This window comes from Lithobates pipiens, unplaced genomic scaffold (assembly GCF_037356315.1).
Source record: "Lithobates pipiens isolate NorthernLeopardFrog02 unplaced genomic scaffold, aLitPip1_a1.2 Scaffold_8, whole genome shotgun sequence".
NCBI classification, from domain to species: domain Eukaryota; kingdom Metazoa; phylum Chordata; class Amphibia; order Anura; family Ranidae; genus Lithobates; species Lithobates pipiens.
In genome coordinates, this window is record NW_027507903.1 from 18,810,332 (window position 1) to 18,837,567 (window position 27,236).

General features: G+C 44.2%; 1 protein-coding gene across 1 annotated transcript in view; it reads left to right on the forward strand.

The window, feature by feature from the left end:
• The window catches only part of LOC143961085 (insulin-like growth factor 1 receptor), a 294,645-nt gene that overhangs the window by 181,821 nt on the left and 85,588 nt on the right, over positions 1-27,236 (forward strand). Inside the window, exons 4-9 of the mRNA XM_077470236.1 lie at positions 432-571; positions 7,136-7,280; positions 16,352-16,566; positions 18,720-18,846; positions 22,185-22,423; positions 23,087-23,254. Of these exons, the coding sequence (XP_077326362.1) occupies positions 432-571; positions 7,136-7,280; positions 16,352-16,566; positions 18,720-18,846; positions 22,185-22,423; positions 23,087-23,254 (1,034 nt within the window). The remainder of the gene's footprint in view (positions 1-431; positions 572-7,135; positions 7,281-16,351; positions 16,567-18,719; positions 18,847-22,184; positions 22,424-23,086; positions 23,255-27,236) is intronic.

Consider the following 27,236-nt stretch of genomic DNA (forward strand, 5'->3'; position numbering starts at 1 on the left):
TAGTTCTCCCAAGCACCCAGCAATGGTATACCCCTGCCAGCAACAATAAATCTATGCAGCAGCCAGCAACAGTAGACCCTCGCCAGCAACATTAAATAATTAGGCATCAGTAGATCCTCCAGCAACAATAGATCCACCACTAGCAACCAAAGATTTCTGGCAGCCAGCAACAATATACCCCCTAGCAACACCTGAACCCTTCCAGCAACTAAATACCCCCCCCCCAGCAAGTATACGCCCACTGCCAGCAACACTACCCTCCCCAGCGACAATAGTTCCCCCAGAATCCAATATCAGAAGACCCTCCAGCACCCCTTCCCTGTACCACCGCCTTCCTACTGAAGAGGAGCCCTGATGAGATCAGTCATCAAATGTGTGTCACTTGTGCTCTGTAATCTTGATTCTGATGAAGTTTTGCTTTTGTCTTGCAGTATGTTCTGCATTCCATGTGAGGGCCATTGTCCTAAAGTCTGCATCGAGGACAAGACCATTGACTCCGTCACCTCCGCCCAGATGTTGGAAGGATGTACAGTGCTGCAAGGAAACCTGCTGCTCAACATCCGTAAAGGCCGTAAGTAGCCAAAAAAAAAAAAAAGCCGATGGCTTGTGTGGCTTGTGATGGACAATGATCAGTTTTTGTAAGGCTTTTCTATGGGGTAGTAATGACCACATCAGACCATTGGGGAGAAGATGAGCGGCTCCCAGCCATGTGGTGAATAATTTTCCGGACCCCGGACAGACATTTCTCTCATTGACAATACTACTTATGTATCCTGCAGTTGTGGTTTCCATTCAACGCTGGTTTTCTCATTACAAAAACCTCACGGATCGGGTCGTTCCTCAGATCGGACCAGCAAAAAAAAGACAAGACAAATCTTGTTACGCTCACCGGAGTTTTAGATTTCAGTTATTTTCAACACAAAACTGAGCTTTTATGCTTAAATAAAGTATTTGTAAATCCGACTGACTTTTTAGATGTTAAATTTTTAAAGCAGCAGCAAACCTGGGCGGCACAGTGGTGTAGTGGTTAGCACTCTCGCCTAGCAGTAAAATGGGTCGCTGGTCCAAATCCCAACCACGATACTACCTGCCTGCAGTTTGCATGTTCTCCCTGTGCCTGCGCGGGTTTCCTCCGGGTACTCCGGTTTCCTCCCACACTCCAAAGACATGCAGGTAGGTTAATTGGTTTCTGTCCAAAATTGGCCCTAGTATATGAATGGGGACCTTGGATTGTGGGCTCCTTGAGGGTAGGGACCAATGTGAGTGTGCGATATACAGGGATAGGGACAATTGTAGACACTCACTCAGGATGAACTGGATGGACTGGTGTCTTTATTCAACCTTACTAGCTATGTAATTATGTAACCTGCTGACCTTGCATGGTTGCTAATGTGACAGAACACCTCAGATTTTCACATTTAACTAAACAAGATGTGCGCTTGCCCCCCTTCTCACTCTATCATTCCTGTGCAGGAGTGTGGGGTGTAGCAAGATGGCGGTGACGAAACTCCACTTCCTGGCGAGGCAGCAGCTGCCGCCGAGTGGGCCAAGATGGCCGCCGCTCCGGAGCTAGGCCGAGGCCGCGGGCTTTCCAAAGCCACGCCAACTAGCACATGTGCAGCAGTACCCCAGGGCTCTCTAAGGACTTGAAGCTCTGCAGCACATCTGCGCACATGCAGGTGACTTTCCACCCATGTGCTAAACCAGGGATAACCTGATGGCCATCTATGTGCATGCAGGGGAAATCCTGTGCATGCACAGATGGTCGGATAAACCAGCGCATGGGCAACTGTGGAACTGAGCTCTCCCAAGACCCGAAGTCCCGTGGCAGGTGACTTTCCACACATGCGCTCAAACGGGAAAAGTCTAAGATAGCCATCTTTGCACATGTGGAGGGGAGGGGGGGATCCTGTGCTTGCGCAGATGGTTGACTCTCTCAGGACCCAAAGCCTTGCAGCACATCTGCTCACGCGAAGACATTCGCTTACATGGTTGGCCTGTCGGCCCGCCTCCTTCCGATAGGAGCCCAATTGATGCTGCCACTGTGCAGGTGTTCTGACACCCACCAATCAGCAAGAGGGAGATTCATCCATCTGTGCTGTATAGCGTGGATGGAGGGACTTGATTTATTTTTCATTCAAGTGAAAGAAAAAAAAAAAAAGAAGAAAAAGCGTACGGCCAGCTTTAGCATAACTGGTGGGTCAGTTTAATCGTAAGCTCTTTGTCACAGGTTTGTATCAAGGTGCCCAAAAACTTTGTATATCCATGTAAAGTAGAAAGTTCTACTACTACGTCCAGTTGCAGGCTACTCTGTCTATACTGCTACCATAATAGAGCGTATCGGCAGATGTTTTAGATTTGTTGGAAATTGGAAATAGTCTGTAAAACAAAGGGCTCCTTGTTCTTGCACCTTTATCGCACCTCATTTACCCCGCTTACCTCTTTGGCTGAATGATATAGCCTTGGTTGTTTGGCAGGGAGTGCAGCAGCACCGAGTCGCAGGGGTTAGTGTAGAAGTCTGCAGATAGATTTGGACGAGGTTACAGATGGGGGGGGGGGGTGTATATCACAGCCGTGTGATTCTGGAGGAAGCTTCAATAATTCATGTGGCCCTTGACTGCAACTGCTGGCGCAGCCCGTGCCAAGAGAGAAGCTGCTGAAAGCTCGGGACCTGTTACTGGCATCCACGTGGAGTATTCTTGGAAACGCGGGCAGATCCACAGAGGACTTATGAATGGGAGTTTAACAGCATCCTTCCCCGATTCTGTACCTGTCACTTCTCTAACTCTGATGCTGGCGGGCGTTTAATCGCATGCATTTTTGCCGGATGTTCTGATTTTAAAAAGGCAAATTGGTGCCCAGAGCAAGAACGAGCCACCTTGGAGGGGTTCCACTTTTCTTTTTTTCTTTTTTCTTTTTTTCACTAATGAACTGAACGTAGTAAGGATGAAATTTCTTCACAATAATGCTGGGGGGGGGGGGTTATCTTTTCTCAAAGGTCCAAAAAAAAAAAAGACGAAAAACGCATAACGTGGAACTAAACTGCCTCCGAGCCCCACAAACCGAAACCGCTATTTAGGTTAATTTTCAGAGCAAAAAAATATGTGTAGCGCTTCAATATTACTAAATATAATCAACATAAAATAATTAGTGTGTAATCAACATAAATTGTAGAGTAATTAAATACAGAAATTCATATAGTTAATAATTTGAAAAAAAGAGTCCATAAGATGGGCACCAGTTTCACAATGGGGCTGGTATAGGGATGACTGGACCGTCATAAAGCAAAAACAGGTCACTGGGCAGATATATTCATGTAGGCCAGCTTGTCTGTAAACGTCAAAAGAAAGTAGATAAATACTTCTTACCAGCTCTGTTGGACTCACAAAGTCATATGACAGTTGAGTCTGAAAAGGCTTGAGGTCTCACCCTGGGACCAGAAAGGATATGGAAGGAGGTCCGTTAGACTGGTGGAGGAACTTCAAACAGCTGTGTACTCAATGGCGTGTTTCGCAAACTGGAACAACGAGGTAGTTTGGAATCCAGCTCAGACACGATCCAATACTCCAATTGCCCCAAATGGGTAGGGGAATGTTTGGGGGTTTAAACCACACAGAAGGGAAAAAAGAAAAAAGAGCTCCACATGGTGCGGGTCAAATGATATAAAATACGGATTTATTGAAGTCAAAAAGTTATAAATGACTTGGTGATCACAGAAATGAAATGAAATAAAGTTAAAAGCAATGTAGGGTGCCAACAGCTAGCCCAACGCGTTTCGACATGAAAAGTCTTCGACAGGGGCGCCAGTCATTTTTGACTTCAATAAATCCGTATTTTATATCATTTGACCCGCACCATGTGGAGCTCTTTTTTCTTTTTTCCCTTCTGTGTGGTTTAAACCCCCAAACATTCCCCTACCCATTTGGGGCAATTGGAGTATTGGATCGTGTCTGAGCTGGATTCCAAACTACCTCGTTGTTCCAGTTTGCGAAACACGCCATTGAGTACACAGCTGTTTGAAGTTCCTCCACCAGTCTAACGGACCTCCTTCCATATCCTTTCTGGTCCCAGGGTGAGACCTCAAGCCTTTTCAGACTCAACTGTCATATGACTTTGTGAGTCCAACAGAGCTGGTAAGAAGTATTTATCTACTTTCTTTTGACGTTTACAGACAAGCTGGCCTACATGAATATATCTGCCCAGTGACCTGTTTTTGCTTTATGACGGTCCAGTCATCCCTATACCAGCCCCATTGTGAAACTGGTGCCCATCTTATGGACTCTTTTTTTCAAATTATTAACTATATGAATTTCTGTATTTAATTACTCTACAATTTATGTTGATTACACACTAATTATTTTATGTTGATTATATTTAGTAATATTGAAGCGCTACACATATTTTTTCCTTTGTATGCTGAACTTTGTTTGTTTTTAGTGTTAGCTGCTATTTATGGCCATTGGGGCCATTTTGTTATAGGTTTAATTTTAGCGCAGTGTTTTCCCTTTTATTTTAGGTTAATTTTCAGAGCAAACTCCTCCGTCTATCCATGTTTCCACCATGCTTTTATGTTGTTGCAAAATCACTTTGAAAAAAAAAAAGACCACACCCTAGCATTTCTAGCTGTGGTCATCTTAAACAAGGGCAGATGATTCATGTAGTGCAGGGGTAGGCAGCCAGGGGCCATCCAGCTGTGGCAGAACTACAAGTCCCATCATGCCTCTGGGAGTAATTGTAACTGCCAGCCTTGCAATGCCAAATTTTGTTCCACAACAGCTGGAGGGCCCCAGGTTGCCTACCCCTGATGTAGTGTTTACTTCCTAGAATCCATCTGCCGTTGGCTCAGGTATGCAGGCAGGAGAGGAGGGTGCGCTTAGAGAAAGCCCCTCCTCTCTTCCTCTACATGAAAGAAAAAAATTCCCATAAGGACTCTGTGGATGCAGTGCCGGGATGGGGTCATCCAGTGCCCAGACCAAAGATGCCAAACAGTGCCCCCCCCCCCCCCCCAAATGTATGAGCGTGTCAGCAAAAATCTCCTGCAAAAAAAATTCTAGCGCTAACCTTTACACTTACCACTAAGCATAAATTCCCTTTTGCAAGCCAAAATTCTCCCCAAACAAAAAAAAACACCCTCTTCCAGTACAAATACCCTCTCCTAGCACTAATCCCCCCTCCCAAATTTCTCCTCCTAACACAAATCCCCCAATCATCCCTACTAGCACAAATCCATCCCCCTTCCTAAAACAAATCCATTCTTCTAGTACAAAGTCGCCCCTCACAATCACCCCTTATAATAATATCCCCACTGTGCGCAGGGCAGCTGCCCCTCCTACCCACACCTTGTCTTGGTTTTGCTTGGTTGTATGACAACATTGTGGCCTAGACCAGAAAACCAGGATGGACCATAAAGTCTCCTGGAATCTATTACATAATTGTGGCCTAGCCTGAAACCACCACGAAGTCTCCTAGGATGTAGGACATCATTGTGGCCTAGACCTGAAACCAGGAAGCACCCTGAAGACTCCTGGGATGTATGACATCATTGTGGCCTAGGCCTGAAACCAGGAAGCACCATGAAGTCTCCTGGCATGTATGACATCATTGTAGCCTAGGCCTGAAACCAGGAATCTCCCTGAAGACTCATGGGATGTAGGACATCATTGTGGCTTAGGCCTGAAACCAGGAAGCACTATGAAGACTTCTGGGATTTGTGACATCATTTCAGAGACCAGGAAGCCGCTGAAGTAATGTAAAAAAAAAAATTAAGATTAAAGCTTCAGTAAACCGCTGCATGCTAGCACGTGAAATACCTTATAAAGAAGCCCTCCCAGTTGTCACCGCTGACAGGGCTTCCATATTCCTCCGGTCTTACTCCTGGGTTTGTGGGCCCTGGCTGTATGAGTAGCCCGGGGGCTACAATGCCGGTACGGTATGCCCCACCTTCAGAGCGCATGGGCTGGTGACTTCACAGGCTGCATCCAGTGTGAATATCTCCCAAACACAGCAAGTTTAGGAGATATTCCCTGTACCTGCAAGTATGTCTATAATAAGACTACACGTTAAACTATACAGCATTAAAACAAGTAACTATAATATACTGTACCTTCCTATTTACTAAGGCTAACAGCATAAGAAATAAAAAATGGTCAATGTTGATTGAGAGAGTTTAGCTCTACTTATAGGAGCTAATAAAACCAAATATGTAAGTTTGTCATGCACATAAAGTTCTTTTTTATTTGTATTTCCTCTGACACACAGTACAGCCTGTATTTATTCCATTAATGCCAACAGCCATTTTAGGCTAAAGTAGACCTAGCAGAAATTGCCGTCCCTGTCACGCCCTCTAAGATCTGCTTCTTTTTTGGTCCCCGCAAAATTTTATATATGCCAAAGGAGCCACTCGTGAAAAACCTACCCACCTCATCTAGTAGTAGCTGGTCGAATTCAACTGGACTTCTGTTCAGTGTTAAAGACGTTCCGTAGCTTACCCAACTGACTTCTTCAGTACCTAGAACAGCCTTTCTCTACTAGATGGACAACTAAGTGGGGAAAATGCCCCCTACATTGGGTGGTCAGTAAGAAGACTGACATCATTACAGTGGTGGTCAGAATGCCACACTTACAGACTGCCCAAAGGAATAGTTGGTACTGTGCTGTTGGCATTGCCAAGTGGTATTGGTCCTGGAACTACGCAGGCACCATCAAATGGGGGGTCAATCATCCACAGCCCAAGGAACCCCTGGTAAACTTTGCAGGAATCTTAGGATTCCACAGAGTCCTTGCATTTCGGGAAGATACCCAGAATTTATGTCCTCCCCCAGAACGCCTTGATCGTTCTAGTGTAAGTTCACCTTCGTGTGGGGTTCTGTACAAAACATATCCACTTTCTAAATGTGAAGTATAACCTGGAAAATGTTTGATATAAAGGGTGAAATGTCTGCAGGATGTAACCAGGTAGAGCAATGTCAGCACATTGAGGTGAAAAATGTTTGGGGTGTAGTTGCTTGGAGAGAATACCGCTTGGACCAAGAAGGGAACACCCTGAAAGCTTGTCCTGGAGCTATATTACACAATTGTTTGGGTGTAATTGGAATAATGTTGTTTTGTGTCTCACCCTGGTCTTGTCTTATTGCAGAAAACATTGCCGCAGAGCTGGAGAACTTTATGGGTCTCATAGAGACGGTGACCGGATACGTGAAAATCCGCCACTCCCATGCTCTGGTTTCGCTGTCCTTCCTGAAAAGTCTGCGTTACATCAACGGAGAGAACCTCACCGATGGGTCAGTCTACAGTCTTGTCTGTTACCATACGTTTTTTGTTGGGAACCGGATCTGCAGATGAGCAACATTTTTGTAGTATTGGAAAAAAAAAGGAAAAAACTGCGCTATGATAAAAATATTATACTAATCGTCCACAATGGAACTTTGATCAGCTGCAGCTTGACTGTATTACATAATTACAGAAAAAAAAAACGCATGAAAAATTGAGTAAGCTGCGCTAAATCATAAACCCACATAAAATTCAATGAAGTAAAAAACATTAGACAAAATTTCAATAATAATGTGCAAAATTAGGCTTATTACCCCCAGTCTTAAAGAATAAGGGTTATAGGATAATTGATCACAGTGAACAACGAAAAAAGAAGAAAACCCAAAAAATATAAAACAAAATAGTGAACACCCAATGTAATTATATAAACATTTAAATTCCAACAGAGTCCAATATTGATGAAATCGTCAAATCTTCTACTGTGTAGCAAGTGCTTGATCCACCACCATACAGCCAAAATTACTCCTTACCAGAATTTCATGACCCCTCCACTACAGAGGGTCACCAACAGCATGTAACAATAGATATTTCCCACTTCAGAAGGGTCTCAGCTGTTCTCCTCCCTCCACCGATATCATGACCAGGTTGTCAAACAAGTATCTTTAGTTATCTGCCATATATTAGGTCACATGTGCCAATTCCATGCAAAAGAAATGAAGCTCCAATAGTGTAAAACCTTTTAATATAACTCAAATATAAAAACAAAAATGCACTTACAAAGCACAAAGGAAAGATCAGCCTGAAGTCCGATGCGCCGCCGGCCGGACGCAAATGGACAAACTCGTCGTTCCTGGGTACAATTCCTTCGTAAGGGGTGATGTCAGCGCATCGCTCAGCCCGCATTTACGACAACATTTTGTAGTAGTTTGTGTTTTTAGGGAACGTTTTTATCATGCATATTATCATAGCAACATATAATAAGTAAACCATAAAGTGTCAAATGTAATCACTTGGGTGGCTTTAATGTTCACAATAAGACTTATCCAAAAATCTGTTATACACAATATTGTCAAAAGTATTGGGACACCTGCCCATCCTTGGCATCAATAACAGCTTCATCTCTTCTGGGAAGGCTGTCCACAGGGTTTAGGAGTGTGTCTATGGGAATGTTTGCTCATTCTTCCAGAAGCTCATTTGTGAGTTCAGGCACTGATGTTGTACAAGAAGGCCTGGCTCGCAGTCTCCATTCTACTTAATCCCAAAGGTGTTCTATCGGGTTGAGGTCAGGACTTTGTACAGGCCAGTCAAGTTCCTCCACCCCAAACTCGCTCGTCCATGTCTTTATGGACCTTGCTTTGTGCACTGGTCCAAATCTTTTGGAGGGAGATTGTTGTGTAGGGTAATTTTTCAGGGGTTGGGCTTGACCCCTTAGTTCCAGTGAAGAGAACTCTTAAGGCGTCAGCATACCAAGACATTTTGGACAATTTCATGCTCCCAACTTTGTGAGAACAGTTTGGGGGGTGGCCCCTTCCTGTTCCAACATGAATGCGCACTAAGGATAATCACAGGCAGTGAGACATTGCCCCAATGCACGGCTGCAGAGATCAGGCAATTATGGTCTTTATTCAATTATTTAGCAAAATATAAAAAAAAAAAAAACATTGGTGATTAAATATCACCAAAAGAAAGCTCTATTTGTGTGAAAAAAAAAAAAAAAATTAGTTTGGGTACAGTGCTGCATAACCGCGCAATTGTCATTAAAAGTGTGACCGCGCTGAAAGCTGAAAATTTGCCTCGGCAGTGAGGGAGTGAACGTGCCACCTTCTGTGGATGTTGCACAGCCCGCACCCCTCCTTCGTTGAGAACTCAATGATGGCACATTGCTTCTGCTTGGAACCCATTATTTACCTGCAATGCAAAAGAAGAGCAAGAGTTGCCACAGAGCAAGAGTTGCCACAGAGGCGATAGAGCAAGAGTTGCCATAGATGCTAGATAGAGCAAGCGCTGCCATAGAGCAGTGGTCTCCAAACTGCGGCCCGGGGTCCATATGTGGCCCTTTGCTTGCTTTTATCAGGCCCTTGGGGCACCATTTCATCCACTAATACCAACATTAATTCCCCCCCACAGAGACCATTGAAGGGGCCCAATTCTTTCTAATTAAACCAACAATGGGAACAATTCCTCCCAATGACACCAACAATTGGGCAAAAAGACACCAATGATTGGGTACAATTAATCCCACTGACACCAATGATGGGGCACAACTCCTCCCACCAACACCAACGAAGGAGAACAATTCCTCCCACTGACACCAAAGACAGGGCACTGTTTATTCCCACTGATGTTGGGCCCTTTTCTATTCCCAATGGCCACAGTCCAGCCCTCCTAATGTCTTATGCTGCGTACACGCGAGCGAATTGTCCGGTGTACTTAGTCCGGCAAACAATCCGGCGGATAGTCCGGCCGACTTTCTACCGAACGGACTTGGCCACACACGGACACACAGAAAGTCTGGCGTTTGCTAGCGCGATGACGTACAGCACGTACGACGGGACTAGAAAAAGGAAGTTCAATAGCCAGTAGCCAATAGCTTCCTTTTTCGTACTTGCTTCTGAGCATGCGTCATTCTTAGTCCGCCAGACTAGCATACTGACGAACGTATTGTCCGCTGAAACCCAAGTCCGACAGGAAGATTGGAGTGCAAAAATACTTTCTTAGTCCGCGGGACTTCACGCTGGAAAAGTCCGCTGAAGCCCACACACGATCGAATTGTCCGCTGAAATGCGTTTCGGCGGACTAAGTACGCCGGACAATCTGATTGTGTGTACGCGGCATTAGGGACAGTAAACTGTCCCCCTGTTTGAAAAGTTTGGAGACTCTTGCTATAGAGGAAGCGTTGCATATAATTTCCATATTATAAGATTACCCAGAAAGTGCACATCTAAACCTTTTTTTGTAATGTGTAAAATGATATTTTTATTGTAATTTTTCTGGTGTTGGATGTGATGTCTGCACCTCTCAATATACTGTATTATTTGTCCCAGGCACAGAAAGGGTAAACCTCTGCTTAATTTTGTGAGGCTTGGAATGCCAATGTTTGGACACATTCCACTAGTATCCTGGTTTATCGTTTCACTCCAAAACAGAGGAGAAACCTGTTCTCTCCCCTGGATAGCCGGGTCTTGGAAATAGGGGCTCCTGTGCTGCAAAGGGAAGCAGCACAGCCTTTTTTTTTGGAGGTCCTGGGAAAAGCTTTGCCTCTGTTAGTTTATCTGACCTGCCCTTCTAAAATTTCCAGCAGGATGAATTCCTGGCAGCGTCTACTCTTTTTTACTTTTCATCTCAGGTTGCTCCTAGTAGTGTGTCAGAAATTCTTGAAATTCGACATCCTTCATCAGCTGATCCGCCACACTTCTGGGGTCCCCTACAGTGCATCTGGAAAGTATTCACAGTGCTTCACTTTTTCCACATTTTGCTATGTTGCAGCCTAATTCCAAATTAGATTAAATTCATTATTTTCTTCAAAATTCTACAGCCAATACCCCATAATGACAACATGAAAGACGTTTTTTTTTAAAAAATCTTTGCAAATGTATTAGAAATAGAAAAGAAAACAAAATCCCATGTACATAAGTATTCACAGCCTTTGCTCAGTACTTTGTGGAAGTACCTTTGGCACAAATTACAGCCTCAAGTCTATTTGTGTATGATTCTACAAGCTCGGCACACCTATTTTTGGGCAGTTTCTCCCATTCTTCTTTATAGGACCTCTCAAGCTCCATCAGGTTGGATGGGGAGCGTTGGTGCACAGCCATTTTCAGATCTCTCCAGAGATGTTCAATCGGGTTCAAGTCTGGGCTCTGGACTCAAGGACATTCACAGAGTTGTCCTGTAGCCACTCCTTTGCTATCTTGGCTGTGTTCTTAGTTTTGTTGTCCTGTTGGAAGATGAACCTTCGCCCCAGTCTGAGGTCCCAAGCGTTCTGGAGCAGGTTTTCATCAAGGATTTCGCTGTACATCCATCTTTCCTTCATATTTCATCTTTCAGTGGCAGGAACTGGGACTAGTCTCCCAGTTCCTGCCACTGAAAAACATCCCCACAGCATGATGCTGCCACCACCATGCTTCACTGTGGGGATGGTATTGGCCAGGTGATGAGTGGTGCCTGGTTTCCTCCAGACATGATGCTTGCCATTCAGGCCAAAGAGTTCAATCTTTGTTTCATCAGACCAGAGAATTTGTGTCTCATGGTCTGAGAGTCCTTAACCACTTAAGCCCCGGACCAATTTGCAGCCAAAGGACCAAGCCCCTTTTTGCGATTCGGCACTGCATCGCTTTAACTGACAATTGCGCGGTTGTGCGACGTGGCTCCCAAACAAAATTGGCATCCTTTTTTTCCCACAAATAGAGCTTTCTTTTGGTGGTATTTGATCACCTCTGTGGTTTTTCTTTTTTGCGCTATAAACAAAAACTTTTTGCTATAATAAATATCCCCCAAAAAAAATCTATAAAAATGTTTTTTTTCCTCGGTTTAGGCCAATTCTTCTACATATTTTTGGTAAAAAAAATCGCAATTAGCATTATTGATTGGTTTGTGCAAAAGTTATGACGTTTACAAAATAGGGGATAGTTTTATAGCATATTTTTTCATATTTTTGTTTAATAGCGGCGATCAGCGATTTTTATTGTGACTGCGATATTATGGCGGACACATCGGACATTTTTGACACATTTTTGGGACCATTGTCATTTATACAGCAATCAGTGCTATTTAAAGTGGAAGTAAACCCATGGATTTAAACAGTTAAAAAAAATGGCATGCCGCGAATTCTAACTGTACATTGGCTGTGCTCTCAGCCAAACTATCAAACCATCCAATGGCTGGTGTCATAACGAATCACATGTGCAGCACCATAGCAGTTGAAGATTAAACAGAGGCAAATATGGCAGCTTCCTTGGCTGAAAATGATAGGGGAGTTTACTACCACTTTAAATGCACTGATTCCTGTGTAAATGACACTGGCAGTGAAGGAGTTAACCACTAGGGGCAGTGTAGGGGTTATATATGACGTTATGTGTTGGTTTTTTCTTTTATTGTAGGGGGGCGTGGCCTGGCATGTGACGTCACTGTTCGTCTTTCCCTATATCAGGGAACAGACGATTGGTGACAGACACAGTAGGAAGCACGGGGAGAGGTTTGTTTACACAGACCTACCCTCGTTCTTCGGCTCTGTGACCTGATCGTGGGACACCAGCAGCAATCGGGTCCGCTGGTCCCACGGCCACAGTCACAGAGCTTAGGACCGCTCCCAACCCACGGCTGGGCACTTGAAGAGCAACGTACAGGTACGTGCTTGTGCCCAGCTGTGCCATTCTGCCGACGTACATCGGCGTGAGGTGGTCCTTAAGTGGTTAAGGTGTCTTGGCAAACTTCAGGCAGCCCATCATGTGCCTTTTACTGAGAAGTGGCTTCCGTCTGGCCACTCTACCATACAGGCCTGATTGCTGGAGTACTGCAGAGATGGTTGTTCTTCTGCAAGCTGCAAGGTTCTCCTCTTCCCGCAGAGAAAACCCTGGAGCTCTGTCAGAATGACCATCGGGTTCTTTGTCACCTCCCTGACTAAGGCCCTTCTCCCTGGATTGCTCCAGGGCAGCCCACTCTAGGAAGAGTCCTGGTGGTTCCAATCTTCTTCCATTTACGGATAATGGAGGGTACTGGGCTCATTGGGACCTTCAATGCTGCAGAAATGTTTCTGTACCCTTTCCCAGATCTGTGCCTCCATACAATCCTGTCTTGGAGGTCTACAGACAATTCCTTGGACTTTATGGCTTGGTTTGTGCTCTGACATGCACTGTTAACTGTGGGAGCTTATATAGACAGGTGTGTGCCTTTCCAAATCATGTTCAACCAACTGAATTTACCACAGCAGCACTCCAATCATGTTGTAGAAACATAAACACAGTGCAGCACTGTCTGGTAGTGCAGGGTGCCTGTAATAACACTTATAGGTCTCCACTCCACCCCCAGCCTGTGGCTGAGCCCCAAGCCATGCTGTGTGTCTATGGATGCACAACACAGCTCGGCTCTGGAGAGTGCTTGCACATGTCCCCCCTCCCACACAAGCCATGCTGTGTGTCTATGGATGCACAACACAGCTCGGCTCTGGAGAGTGCTTGCACATGTCCCCCCCCACACAAGCCATGCTGTGTGTCTATGGATGCACAACACAGCTCGGCTCTGGAGAGCGCTTGCACATGTCCCCCCCACACAAGCCATGCTGTGTGTCTATGGATGCACAACACAGCTCGGCTCTGGAGAGTGCTTGCACATGTCCCCCCCCACACAAGCCATGCTGTGTGTCTATGGATGCACAACACAGCTCGGCTCTGGAGAGTGCTTGCACATGTCCCCCCTCCCACACAAGCCATGCTGTGTGTCTATGGATGCACAACACAGCTCGGCTCTGGAGAGTGCTTGCACATGTCCCCCCCCACACAAGCCATGCTGTGTGTCTATGGATGCACAACACAGCTCGGCTCTGGAGAGTGCTTGCACATGTCCCCCCCACACAAGCCATGCTGTGTGTCTATGGATGCACAACACAGCTCGGCTCTGGCGAGCACTTGCACATGTCCCCCCACCTATAGCACATGACTTGCTATGTGTGCACATGCAGGAGAGGAGGAGCGGACAGCACCAGTGGGGGACTTCAGAAGAGGAGGTAAGGGGGCCACTCTGTGAAATATATGCTTGCCTTTAGTATCACCTTAAGCTACATCTCCACCAAAGTTTGCACTGAAAGCGCAAAGAGAAGCCTCCTTGTGACTGTATTCTGTGCGCTGCAGTCAAAAGCTTCAAAGTGAAGTCCATTTTCCTCAACATGATTCATGTTACACTCGTATTTACCCCTTTGCAAAATGTGGAATTTTCCTTTTAACTATTGCTGCCAATATAATCCAATCTTTCACATGACCTCCCCTCTTCCATTCAGACTTGAAATTAGGAACACGCCCCATTGGAAAAAAAAAAAGAATTCTGCCTTTTACAATAATTTTTTTTTCCTCCAAGTCACGTTCCCTTGGCTAAAAAAAAAAGAAAAAAGCTTGCTTTCTCAAAGGTAACCCATGTGAGCATTTTACGTTCTGTTAATGGATAGATTTCCCAGCCTTATTTGTTATATGTATACCTCATACGGAGGGGTAGGATGGAGACAGGTGAGACAGAGTTCATCGCAGTTGTTGAATGTCTCCTCAGTTCACGTCCTCGGATTGTTTTTCAGATGTTTCCTTTTGGCCATCCTTATTTTGAAAGGTTGTAGTGTATGCTGTCACAGGTTAAACGTCTAGTTAATCAAAACTTGAAGCATTTATGAACGTTTTCTCAGCCCTTGTACACACGGTCGGACATTCTGACAACCAAATCCGTTGGATTTTGTCCGAAACTGTTGCATACACACGGTCGGACAAAGTTGCCGGAAAATCCGATTATACATAACGTGATGACGTTATTTCGTTACGACGGGACTACGTTTAGGCTAGTAGCCAATAGCTTTGGTCTAGGAATTTGATCTGAGCATGCGTGGCACTTTGTCCGTCGGTGTAGGCTACACATGATCGTAAGTATGTCCGATCGGAGCATTTTGTCGTAAAATTTTACGGACAAGTTGGAAAACTTGGTCCGTCGGATACTCCGACGGAAACAGTCCGATGGAGACCACACACAGTCGATGGGTGCGATAGGACACATTCCGTCGGAATCTCTGACCGTGTGTACAAGGGCTCTCACATACCAAAGAAAACTCTGCTTCCCAGCTCTTTGACCACTGTAGCCAAAGTACAATGGCTAATTAAGACCCCATTCACACCTGAGTGTAGCGTATTCAGGCAGAAAATCATGCAATTTTAGCTCAATTTTTGTGGTGTTTTTTGTGGCGATATGGGGAAGGTCAAAAGGTCACCAATATAAAAAGCAGAAAAACGCTCAAATCTGTCAAAAAAAAAAAAGTTCCAGAACTTGTTTGCGCCTCAAGTGTTTTGGAGTGGAGATGTGAACCATCTCCAATGGGAATCATTGATTTTATTCACCTCCAACGTTTTGTAGCTTCAGGCTTCAAGCTACAAAACGCCCAGGTGTGAATGAGGCCTAAGAATCTGACACCTTTTAAGAAGAAGAGGTCTAGTTTTTATAGCCATGCTCCTTCACTGTGGCTAGAAAACCTGGTTGGGGAATTAGTCTTGTGTAGCCATGTTCCTTCACCGTGGTCAGAAGACTTGGTTGGAGAATCGGTCCTGTTGTTTAGCCATGTTTTTTTCGCTGTGGTCAGAAGACCTGGTGGAGAATTGTTCTTGTTGAGTAGCCATGTTCCTTTACTATAGTCAGAAGACCTGGTTGTACAATTGGTTTGTTGTGTAACCATAGTCTTTCACTGTGGTCATAAGACTTGGTTGGAGAAATGGTCTTGTGTAGCCATGCTCCTTCACTATGGTCAGAAGATTTGGTTGGAGAATTGGTCTTGTTGTGTAGCCATGCTCCTTCACTATGGTCAGAAGATTTGGTTGGAGAATTGGTCTTGTTGTGTAGCCATGCTCCTTCACTGTGGTGGGAAGACTTGGACAATCAGTCTTATTGTGTAGCCATACGCCTTCACTGTGTTCGGAAGACCTGGTTGGACTATCAGTCTTATTATGTAGTCATGTGCCTTCAATTTGGTTAGAAGACCTGGTTAGAGAATTGGTTTGTTGTGTAGCCATGGTCTTTCACTGTGGTCAAGAGCTGTTTGGATAATCAGTCTTGTTGTGTAGCCATGTGTCTTCACTGTGGTCAGAAGACCTGCCTGGATAGAGAAGAGCACAGTGGCTAGCTTCTGGCCAACTCTACCTTCATAAATCACTTTGGTCATTTAGAGATTCCCCATGGGCATAAAGAAGTGAAAACTATACAAGCCATGTCAACCGTCCATATGCAGTTGGTAAAATTTTGTGGCAAAAGCTGTATATTCACCATACTACCTTGTGTGAACCAAAATTGTAGTGGTGCCACCATCTTTGTTGATTGAAAGTATCTTTACATTAATTTTGTGCAGGAATTATGCCTTTTATGTTCTGGACAACAACAATCTACAGCAACTGTGGGATTTCTCGAAACACAGCCTCACCATCAAAACCGGCAAGATGTATTTTGCATTTAACCCAAGGCTATGCGTAAAAGAGATCGTTGATATGGAAAATGCGACAGGAACCAGAGGACGGCAGACAGAGCTGGACATAAATCCTAGAAATAATGGAGACCGAGCATCTTGTGAGTAAAAGGATAGATATAGATTATATTTATATAATATAATTTCAGTCAGGTTTTTTTTTATTATTACAGATATTTACTTAGTATTGACTGTTTACATAATGCTGCACATTTACATCAGTCCCTACTCTCAGGGAGCTTGCAATCTAAGATCCCTATCTTGCATGCATACATAAACATACTTGGGGCCAATTTTAGAACCTACGCAAGCACAGGGAAAACATGCAAAGTCCATGCAGGTAGTGTCCTGGTTGGGATTCGAACCGAGGTCCCTAGTGCTGCAAGGCAGGAGTGCTAACCACTAAGAAATGTGTACTCAGAAGAACATAGATGCTGTGATTTCTTTGCCTCCATCTGAAAATGATAGTTACCTGCCTGCCTGCAAGAGGTTCGAATAAGTTCTTGGCTGCAGCTGCTGCCATGAGCTTGGTGTTATTTTTTCACAGTTGGCAATTGGCTGCTCAATAAAAGTAATCTGGGTGGCAGTACAGCCACCTGATCACTTTTACTGAAGGGCAAGCACCATCTGTGCCTGATTAGCTGCAGTAGAGGGCAGGGGAGACATTGGGGGTACAATAGACCCCTGAGGTGTCTATACAGAAGATCTGTAAGCTATGACATAGCGGGCTTGTTAACCCCTTGTAGTAGTAATGAAGTTAAAGTGTTTGTAAATGCGAACGTTTTTTTTACCTTTATGCATTCTACACATGAAGGCAAAAAAACCTCTGTGCAGCAACCCCTCCTAATACCTGAGACCAATTTTCCTCCAACAATGTGCATGAGAGCCTCGGCTCTCTGGGGACTCATACTCCTCATTGGCTGATGCAGCAGCGGGAGCCATTGTCCCAGCCAGTGAGCCAACGAGGAGATAGAGAGGCAGGGCTGAGCCTGCTTTGGTGCCCCTATTGCAAGCTGCTTGCTTTGGGGGGCACTCGGCAGAAGGGAGGGGCCAAGATTGCCAGCTGGGGGACCCGAGAAGAGGAGGTTGGGGGCTGCTGTGTGCAAAACTACACAGGGCAAGTAAGTATTACGCTTGTTATTTTAAAGAAAAACTTAAAGCCTTTAATCCTTTAATATCACTTTAAATGAAAAAACACATAAGAAATATAACTTAATAATATACAAATAATAAAAAATAAAACCACCCCCATATCCTCCCCCTACACATACATACAAACGCACACGTAGGTCCTGCATGCATTAGTACTCCTAGAGATTGCACCACTCATGTGAGGTATCGCCATGAACATCAGAGTGAAAGCAATATGCCGACATTCACAATTACCTCTACACTTATAACCTGAGACATTTAAAGTGTCACCTAATGAAAATTTTTAGGTAGTGTTCTGGAAATGTTATAGATGGGCAACTCCTATCCTCATATTGATTAGTGGTTCCAATTAATAACTACTGCAGTAGGGAACAGACACAGCACTCGGCATCTTTCCACATAACTGTTCTGTTTATTTAAAGCAATTGATGTTTTTTTATAGACCTGTTTATGCATCTATCACATTAATATTACAATTGTAATTTTATAGTAACAAGGGGCGTAACATAGGCAGGCTAATTTCTAATCGGGGCTTGAAAAATGCAAACTTAATGAAAATATTATTATTGCCTTGTGCAATAAAATAGGTAAAGCATACAAAATAGAATACAATTATATACAGAATTGACAATTTCCTTAACAGTATTCTAGTTTGGATGCCATTTGATGTGCAGAATTTTGAGTCTTGACATGTTTGGTATCAAATTACTCGACGAAACATCCTCTTTTATATTTTATCAAAGATTGTATATTGCTTGCGTGCGCTAAAATTCATTTTAGTGTATTTTTTTTTTTTTTTTTAATTTGCATTCCATAAATGGCTGCACAAATATCACGTAATGTAAAAAAAAAAAAAAAATTGCTACAGCCACTATTTTATTCTCCGGGACCTCTGCTTTCAGAAAATTATTATAATATTTTTTTTCCTAGCTAAATAAATATGGATTTTAACGTGTTCAAAAAATAAAAAATTGCCCCCCGGACAGCAAGTGGCTAAACTTTAGCGGGAGATTAGTCATTAAAAAAAATATCCATTTCCTATTTTGTAATCAAAATCATTTTATACTTTTCATTCATGATTCAACTCTTATTTTCCTCTCAGGTGAAAGTCACACACTGAACTTCATATTCAACAGCACACAGAAAAACCGGATCATGTTGACCTGGGAGCGATACCGACCGCCTGATTACAGAGACCTCATCAGCTTCACTGTCTACTATAAGGAGGCGTACGTTCTAGTTAATTTTTTTGTTTTTTTATTTTTTTGTTTTTCTTCTACATTCTTATATATAAAATGTTGATGATGAGCGATATATATGCCTAATGGGTCCTACATGGAAAATAGTTACTGATCAGCCAGCTTGTAGGAGTTTTTTAAGGCTGCACACACTTACAGGTCAGATCATTGTACTCTTGCTAAGGTTGCTAACATGGTGGCTGACGGACAAAGCGGAAGTGAACCTCCAAATTCAAACGGACTTCTTTTTACTAGTTACCTGGCAGGCATGCTTTTCCAATGGCTTCCCTACTTGGTATGCTATGACAGGACAATGTGGGAGCGAAGGTACATGCGCCCCCGGGGCGCAGTTGGCTGTATGTAGAGGAAGGGATGCTCTGGGAGTTCCCGCTGCTCCCTTCTGCCTGCCTCACTGACAGGAGTGACTTCAGCTTCACTCGTGTCAGCGGGGCATTTTTTCATCCGGAGTGCGATGGTAATGGTCATGCCACCTCCGGCACTAGCCCTGTGCTTCCTGCTGTCCCTTGTAAACACAGAAGCCGGCTTACTGTGACACCACTGACGGGGGCATTTTTTTTTGTTTTGTTTTTCAATGAGCTCACCAACACTGACCTTTTTTCCTTCCAGCGGCATCACCAGCCCAGGGACATTTTTTCATTTCAGTGACACCACCAGCCCAGGGACATTTTTTCATTTCAGTGACACCACCAGCCCAGGGACATTTTTTCCTTCCAGTGGCACCACCAGCCCAGGGACATTTTTTCATTCCAGGATCACCACCAGCCCAGGGACATTTTTTCCTTCCAGCGGCACCACCAGCCCAGGGACATTTTTTTTCATTTCAGTGACACCACCAGCTAAGGGACATTTTTTCATTTCATTCCAGGGACACCACCAGCCCAGGGACATTTTTTTATTCCTGCGACAACACCAGCTCAGGGACATTTTTTCATTCCTGTGACAACACCAGCTCAGGGACATTTTTTTATTCCTAGGACACCACCAGCCTAGGGAAATGTTTTTAATTCCAGGGACACCACCAGCCCAGGGACATTTTTTAATTTCAGTGACACCACCAGTCCAGGAAGGTTTTGTCATTCTTGTGACACCACCAGCCCAGGGATATTTTTCATTCTAGGGACACCATCAGCCCGGGGACATTTTTTTAATTTCAGTGACACCACCAGCCCATTGACATTTTTTTTCATTCCGGGGACACCACCAGCCTAGGGACATTTTTTCATTTCAGTGACACCACCAGTCCAGGAAGGTTTTGTCATTCTTGTGACACCACCAGCCCAGGGATATTTTTCATTCTAGGGACACCATCAGCCCGGGGACATTTTTTTAATTTCAGTGACACCACCAGCCCATTGACATTTTTTTTCATTCCGGGGACACCACCAGCCTAGGGACATTTTTTCATTTCAGTGACACCACCAGTCCAGGAAGGTTTTGTCATTCTTGTGACACCACCAGCCCAGGGATATTTTTCATTCTAGGGACACCATCAGCCCGGGGACATTTTTTTAATTTCAGTGACACCACCAGCCCATTGACATTTTTTTTCATTCCGGGGACACCACCAGCCTAGGGACATTTTTTTTATTGCTGGGACACCAGCTAAGGGAAGTGTTTTTAATTCCAGGGACACCACCAGCTCAGGGACATTTTTTCATTCTTGTGACACCACCAGTCCAGGGACATTTTTTTTTTCATTCCAGGGACATTTTGTCATTTTAGTAACACCACCAGCCCAGGGACATTTTGTTCATTCCTGTGACACCACCAGCCCAGGGACATTTTTTCATTCTTGTGACACCACCAGTCCAGGGACATTTTTTTTTTCATTCCAGGGACATTTTGTCATTTTAGTAACACCACCAGCCCAGGGACATTTTGTTCATTCCTGTGACACCACCAGCCCAGGGGAATTTTTTCATTCCTGTGACACCACCAGCCCAGGGGAATTTTTTCATTCCTGTGACACCACCAGCCCAGGTGCATTTTTTTCATTCCTGTGACACCACCAGCCCAGGTGCATTTTTTTCATTCCTGTGACACCACCAGCCCAGGGACATTTTTTCGTTCCTGTGACACCACCAGCCCAGGGGCATTTTTTCGTTCCTGTGACACCACCAGCCCAGGGACATTTTTTCATTCCTGTGGCACCACCAGCCCAGGGACATTTTTTCATTCCTGTGGCACCACCAGCCCAGGGGCATTTTTTCATTCCTGTGACACCACCAGCCCAGGGGCATTTTTTCATTCCTGTGACACCACCAGCCCAGGGGCATTTTTTCATTCCTGTGACACCACCAGCCCAGGGACATTTTTTCATTCCTGTGACACCACCAGCCCAGGGGCATTTTTTCATTCCTGTGACACCACCAGCCCAGGGGCATTTTTTCATTCCTGTGACACCACCAGCCCAGGGACATTTTTTTTCATTCCTGTGGCACCACCAACCCAGAGACCTTTTTTTCATTCCCGTGACCCCCACTAGCCCAGTGACATTTTTTCATTCCTGTGACACCACCAGCCCAGGAATATATTTTTTATTTATTCCAGGGACATTTTTTCATTCCAATTACATCACCAGCCCAGGGACATTTTTTTTTTCACTTGTGACACCACCAACCTAGGGACATTTTTTCCTTTGTCCCTGAGTCCATCGATTTTAGGCTTTTCACTGGAACCATTTCATGCATTTCATCTTGGTGCTCGCCACTATTAGCTCTGTGCCCAACGGACGGGTGTCCAATAGGCGGATGAGGGCTGCACTTTCCCATCTTCACCCTGGGCACTGATTGACCAAGGCACTGTGTGTGGTATGTAACCCAGAGTGAGTGTGCAGGTTGGACTTTATTGACCTCATGCTTGTTCCACATTAGTAAAAGCTTGTTCACACTAGAGGCGCTCTCTGAAGATCGATCTGCGCTCAGGTCGCTTTTTGGAGCACATTTGACAGGCGGGGGGAGGTGTTTCGCCACCTCCCTACCTGTTTTAACCCCTTGATTTTCACTCTTCCGCCCTGCAGCTGTATGGATTGCGCACGGTTGCAGAGTGGCCTCATTCAGTTGCATATAGCGACAGAGAGTAGTATTCTTGCTGCAAAGTATGGCCGCCGCGGCATGTGTGTACCACTGGCCGCTGCTTCTGCAGCTAAAGGGTAGTAGTGGTATGAGGAGGCGATAAAAGCACAGGTCAACCATGCTGCGTGAATTGTCTGCACTAAATAAATATCGCTAATAAATAATGCCAGCTCGCCTAACCTGTTAGAAAAAAATTTCATATTACATGTTTTCTGTTTTCTTTGTCCTGTTTAGTCCCGTTCCTGATGTGACCGAATACGATGGTCAGGACGCATGTGGGTCAAACAGCTGGAACATGCTGGATGTAGACCTGCCGCAGAGCAAGGAGAAGAACCCCGGGGTCCTCCTGCAGGGCCTGAAGCCCTGGACTTCCTATGCAATCTTTGTGAAAGCTCTCACACTGACCATGGCCGAGAATCATCACATCCATGGAGCAAAGAGCAAGATTGTCTACATCCGCACCGAGCCTGCAGGTATTTACATTTCTTCATCGCATTTCATGGCCTGCTAATACGCAGGGGTGTGTTTTTCACTTCCAGGCATGTTGTAGAGAAAGAGAAAAGCTACACCGAATTCCTCAGAAGGAGTAAAAGGAATATTTTCCTTCACCGTACCTAGGAAAAATATATATATATATATTTTTTATATATATATATATTTTTTAAAAATTAAATATATATAGATAGATAGATAGATAATTATCTATCTATAGATATATAGATCTATCTATCTATCTATATATATATATATATATATATATATATATATATATATATATATATATATATATATATATATATATATATATATATATATATATATATACACACATACACACACACACACACACACACATATATATATATATATATATATATATATATATATACATATATATATATACACACATACACACACATTATATATATATATATATATACATATACACACATACATGCGCACACACTAAAATAAAAATAAATATATAAACATAAACAAAAATATACATACACACACACCCCTTTTAATAGTACCCATTTATTAGTCCTTGGAGTAGTGTATGTGTACATGTATGTAGTGTTGGGTCCGTGCACATGTAATTGAATTGTCTGCAAACATCTTATTTTGTTTTTTAGTTCCCTCCATCCCCCTGGACGTCATCTCGGCCTCCAACTCCTCGTCTCAGCTGATTGTGAAGTGGAAGCCTCCGTCTCTGCCAAATGGCAATCTCTCCTATTACATTGTGCGCTGGCAGCAACAGCCTCAGGACAGTTATCTTTACCAGCACAACTACTGCTCCAAAGGTGCCGTTCCTATTACTATGGCGGGGGGGGGGGGGGGGGGTAGTGGGAGTTGGATACACAGATACTGTTTATACATTTTGCACATAGCATAAAGGCCTGCTAGGGATGTGTGTAAAGGAAATAATACTGAGCTAACTCAAATAGAAGAAACGTGAAAAGCTGCTACATACACAATATGACAAAGATAATAAATAGTGAATGATAAATAATGTAGAATAAACATATGTATCTATATGCACATGAATGATACGTGAATCAATCATACAAAAAAATAACAAGCAAAATGGAAATGTGAAAAAAGCCCAATGGGTGTGAGTTCACCACCAAATAGTGGCTAATCGGGGATGGAATAGACTGGCGCAGTCCAGCATAGAGGGTATCGGAGATGGTACATCTTCAACTGAAAAGGGGAAGTATATCTACTCTGACCAGAACAGGTGGATTCGAATGTTAGCGATGGGTGCCGGGATCGGCAAGTCGGCAGGACTCCAGGGAAGCCAGGACCACTAGACATGACTCCAAGGGGTATAAAGGTGGCCACCAAACCGGACCTCAGATGTACCAAACACCAGGGCTAGAATTCAAACGTGGAAGGCCAGACTGGACCACAAAGGAACTCGCGTCCAAAGGTTATGAAAAGAAAAAAATACCTCCATATAGTTTAGGTCAAAAAGTTAGGTTTTTTTTATTTCTAAAAACCGGCATACATCAATAAGATAAAAATTGTGATCACAGAATAAAAAGAGAAAAGGGTTGGGAAGCAGAGAGCCAAGGACTGGAAATCTGTTTCTGCTAAGTGGAGCTCCAGGTAGATCTAAATGCGTCGTGCATCCATCAATATAAATCTGCAGTGCTGATAGCAATGTCTTTAGGCAGCTTACAGGAGGGCATTAAGGGCTCTTTCAGACTTGTGGTGCCTTCTAAAGGGCACTCGGATCACTTTTCTGAGGGCATTTGGCAGACAGTGAGGAGGTGTTGTATTGCCTCCTCACCGCCTGATTTAACCTGTTAAAGTGATTGTAAATGCTCTTCTTTTTTATTTTTTTATTTAAATGTGTGTTCACCTACCTGTATATGGTTTTGCACAAAGCAGCCCTTCTCCTCCTCTTCTCAGGTTCCCTTCTGGCACTCCTGGCTCCACCCCAAACCCTCCCCCTGTCCCTCCAAGGCACTTGCTCTGAGAGCACTTGTGTGTGTATGCTCCCGAGCCCCGCTCTGTGGCTCCCACTGCTGTGTCTGAACCAATGCCTCATGGGACTTTTCGGCGGCTCTACCTAAGGGGTAGAGGGGGTGTCTGCGCTGATAATCAGCACATTTATTATTAGCACAGCCCCCCTGACAGATGCCCATGAGCTGCCAGTCTGTGCCCCATCAGTAACGCCTGTCTGTGCCCCATCAGTAACGCCTGTCTGTGCCCCATCAGTAACGCCTGTCTGTGCCCCATCAGTAACGCCTGTCTGTGCCCCATCAGTAACGCCTGTCTGTGCCCCATCAGTAACGCCTGTCTGTGCCCCATCAGTAACGCCTGTCTGTGCCCCATCAGTAACGCCTGTCTGTGCCCCATCAGTAACGCCTGTCTGTGCCCCATCAGTAACGCCTGTCTGTGCCCCATCAGTAACGCCTGTCTGTGCCCCATCAGTAACGCCTGTCTGTGCCCCATCAGTAACGCCTGTCTGTGCCCCATCAGTAACGCCTGTCTGTGCCCCATCAGTAACGCCTGTCTGTGCCCCATCAGTAACGCCTGTCTGTGCCCCATCAGTAACGCCTGTCTGTGCCCCATCAGTAACGCCTGTCTGTGCCCCATCAGTAACGCCTGTCTGTGCCCCATCAGTAACGCCTGTCTGTGCCCCATCAGTAACGCCTGTCTGTGCCCCATCAGTAACGCCTGTCTGTGCCCCATCAGTAACGCCTGTCTGTGCCCCATCAGTAACGCCTGTCTGTGCCCCATCAGTAACGCCTGTCTGTGTCCCATCAGTAACGCCTGTCAGTGTCCCATCAGTAACGCCTGTCAGTGTCCCATCAGTAACGCCTGTCAGTGTCCCATCAGTAACGCCTGTCAGTGTCCCATCAGTAACGCCTGTCAGTGTCCCATCAGTAACGCCTGTCAGTGTCCCATCAGTAACGCCTGTCAGTGTCCCATCAGTAACGCCTGTCAGTGTCCCATCAGTAACGCCTGTCAGTGTCCCATCAGTAACGCCTGCCAGTGTCCCATCAGTAACGCCTGCCAGTGCCCCATCAATTCTTCATATCAGTGCCCATCAGTGAAGGAGAAAGCTAAATTTTATAACAGAAACAAAGAAAAACTTTTATTTTTTTTCCAAAAATGTCGGTCTTTTTTAAGTTTGTTTAGCAAAAAATAAAAAAATGCACAGGTGATCAAATACCACCAAAAGAAAGTTCTATTGGTAGGAAGAAAATGATAAAAATTTTGCTTGAGTACAGGGTTGCATGACTGCGCAATTGTCCTTCAAAGTGCGACAGTGCTGAAAACTGTCCTGGGCAGGAAGGAGAGGAAAGTGCCTGGTATTGAAGTGGTTAAAAGTATAGACCAGTGATGGTGAACCTTGGCACCCCAGATGTTTTGGAACTACATTTCCCATGATGCTCCACTACACTGCAAAGTGCAGGAGCATCATGGGAAATGTAGTTCCAAAACATCTGGGGTGCCAAGGTTCGCCATCACTGGTATAGACCCTTCTTTTTAAAGGAATTGTATCGCTAAACCTGCAAAATGGGCCAACCTAAAGAGAATCTAGCAGGACCAGTTTAAAATGTACGCATGTAGAGCTTCATTCACAAAGCGGACATATCAGGATACATACTTATTTAAAAAAAAAAATGACAGTTATTTTAAGTTTGAATCCAATATAATTTGAGCATTACAGTCACTTGGCTGATAATAGAGGTGCCTTAGGCTGGTGTTTAAAGCTTTAAGAATTCGGTCTGTAGTGCTAGACCGCATGCGATGAGATTGCAGTTGTTAAATTCCACTTTACTTTAAAAACAACCTTATAGTGGAATTCCGCGCATACTTCCCGATACTTCATTCTGACGTTCAGATAACGCGGGATTAGAATGTCACATTGGCTTGTGTTGATAGCCTTTTGTATTGATTTGTTTTTAGAGATTGGCAATGGTATGTGCAAAACTTGGCTGTTGTTATCTACTATTATCTTATTTATATTATGTTTTATCCTGGACATTTTTCGTTAAGTCTCTCATTATATCGCAGCCTTTGTTTCACTTGTGTACCCCTTGGCAATTAATTACCATAAACAGTAAACCCCCCCCGCCCCCAAAATCAGTCGTTATGATACTGACGCTAAGTTAATAGTGCGCTTAATTTAAATTATAAACTTCCCTTTAAACTCCAGTGTGTCTGTGACAAACCGCGATCTTAAAAAAATATATACAAAAAGTCCACATGCACAATAATATAAAAAAACTCTTGATTGCTGAAGTAACGTCAATAAACTCAATCCTTGGCTCTACGTTAGTCTCTACAAAGAATACGTGCCGACCAGTAATCACCACCTCCTCCGTGTGCAATGCCTGCTCACCCCAATTAAAGGGAACCCCCTTGGGTCTATTGGCACTTTTGCCACAAACGGGTCCGATCGATCGTGCGCTAGTTTTCAGCTAATGGCTCCAGGAATACCAGGACTTTTCCATAGACCATTTCTTTTTCCATATTACAATTTCTCAAAGCAAATAACACAATTGCTTAAAAAGTACTTGCTTTTAATAAATAACATTGTATACGCTCACATTTTAGGCAAAAATAGAACCACATTGAACGATCAGTTTAGTATTGGGACAGCTCTCTTCCTCACTACACATCCAGGGTAACGAGACACCCACCAAAGTGTCGTCACCAGCTCCTCCCAACGCGTTGCGTCACAGGCCACGTGACTGGAGAAAGTTTAATATAGCGTTTATAATTGCAATTTAGCACACTATTAATTTTTGCTATTTTATTTTA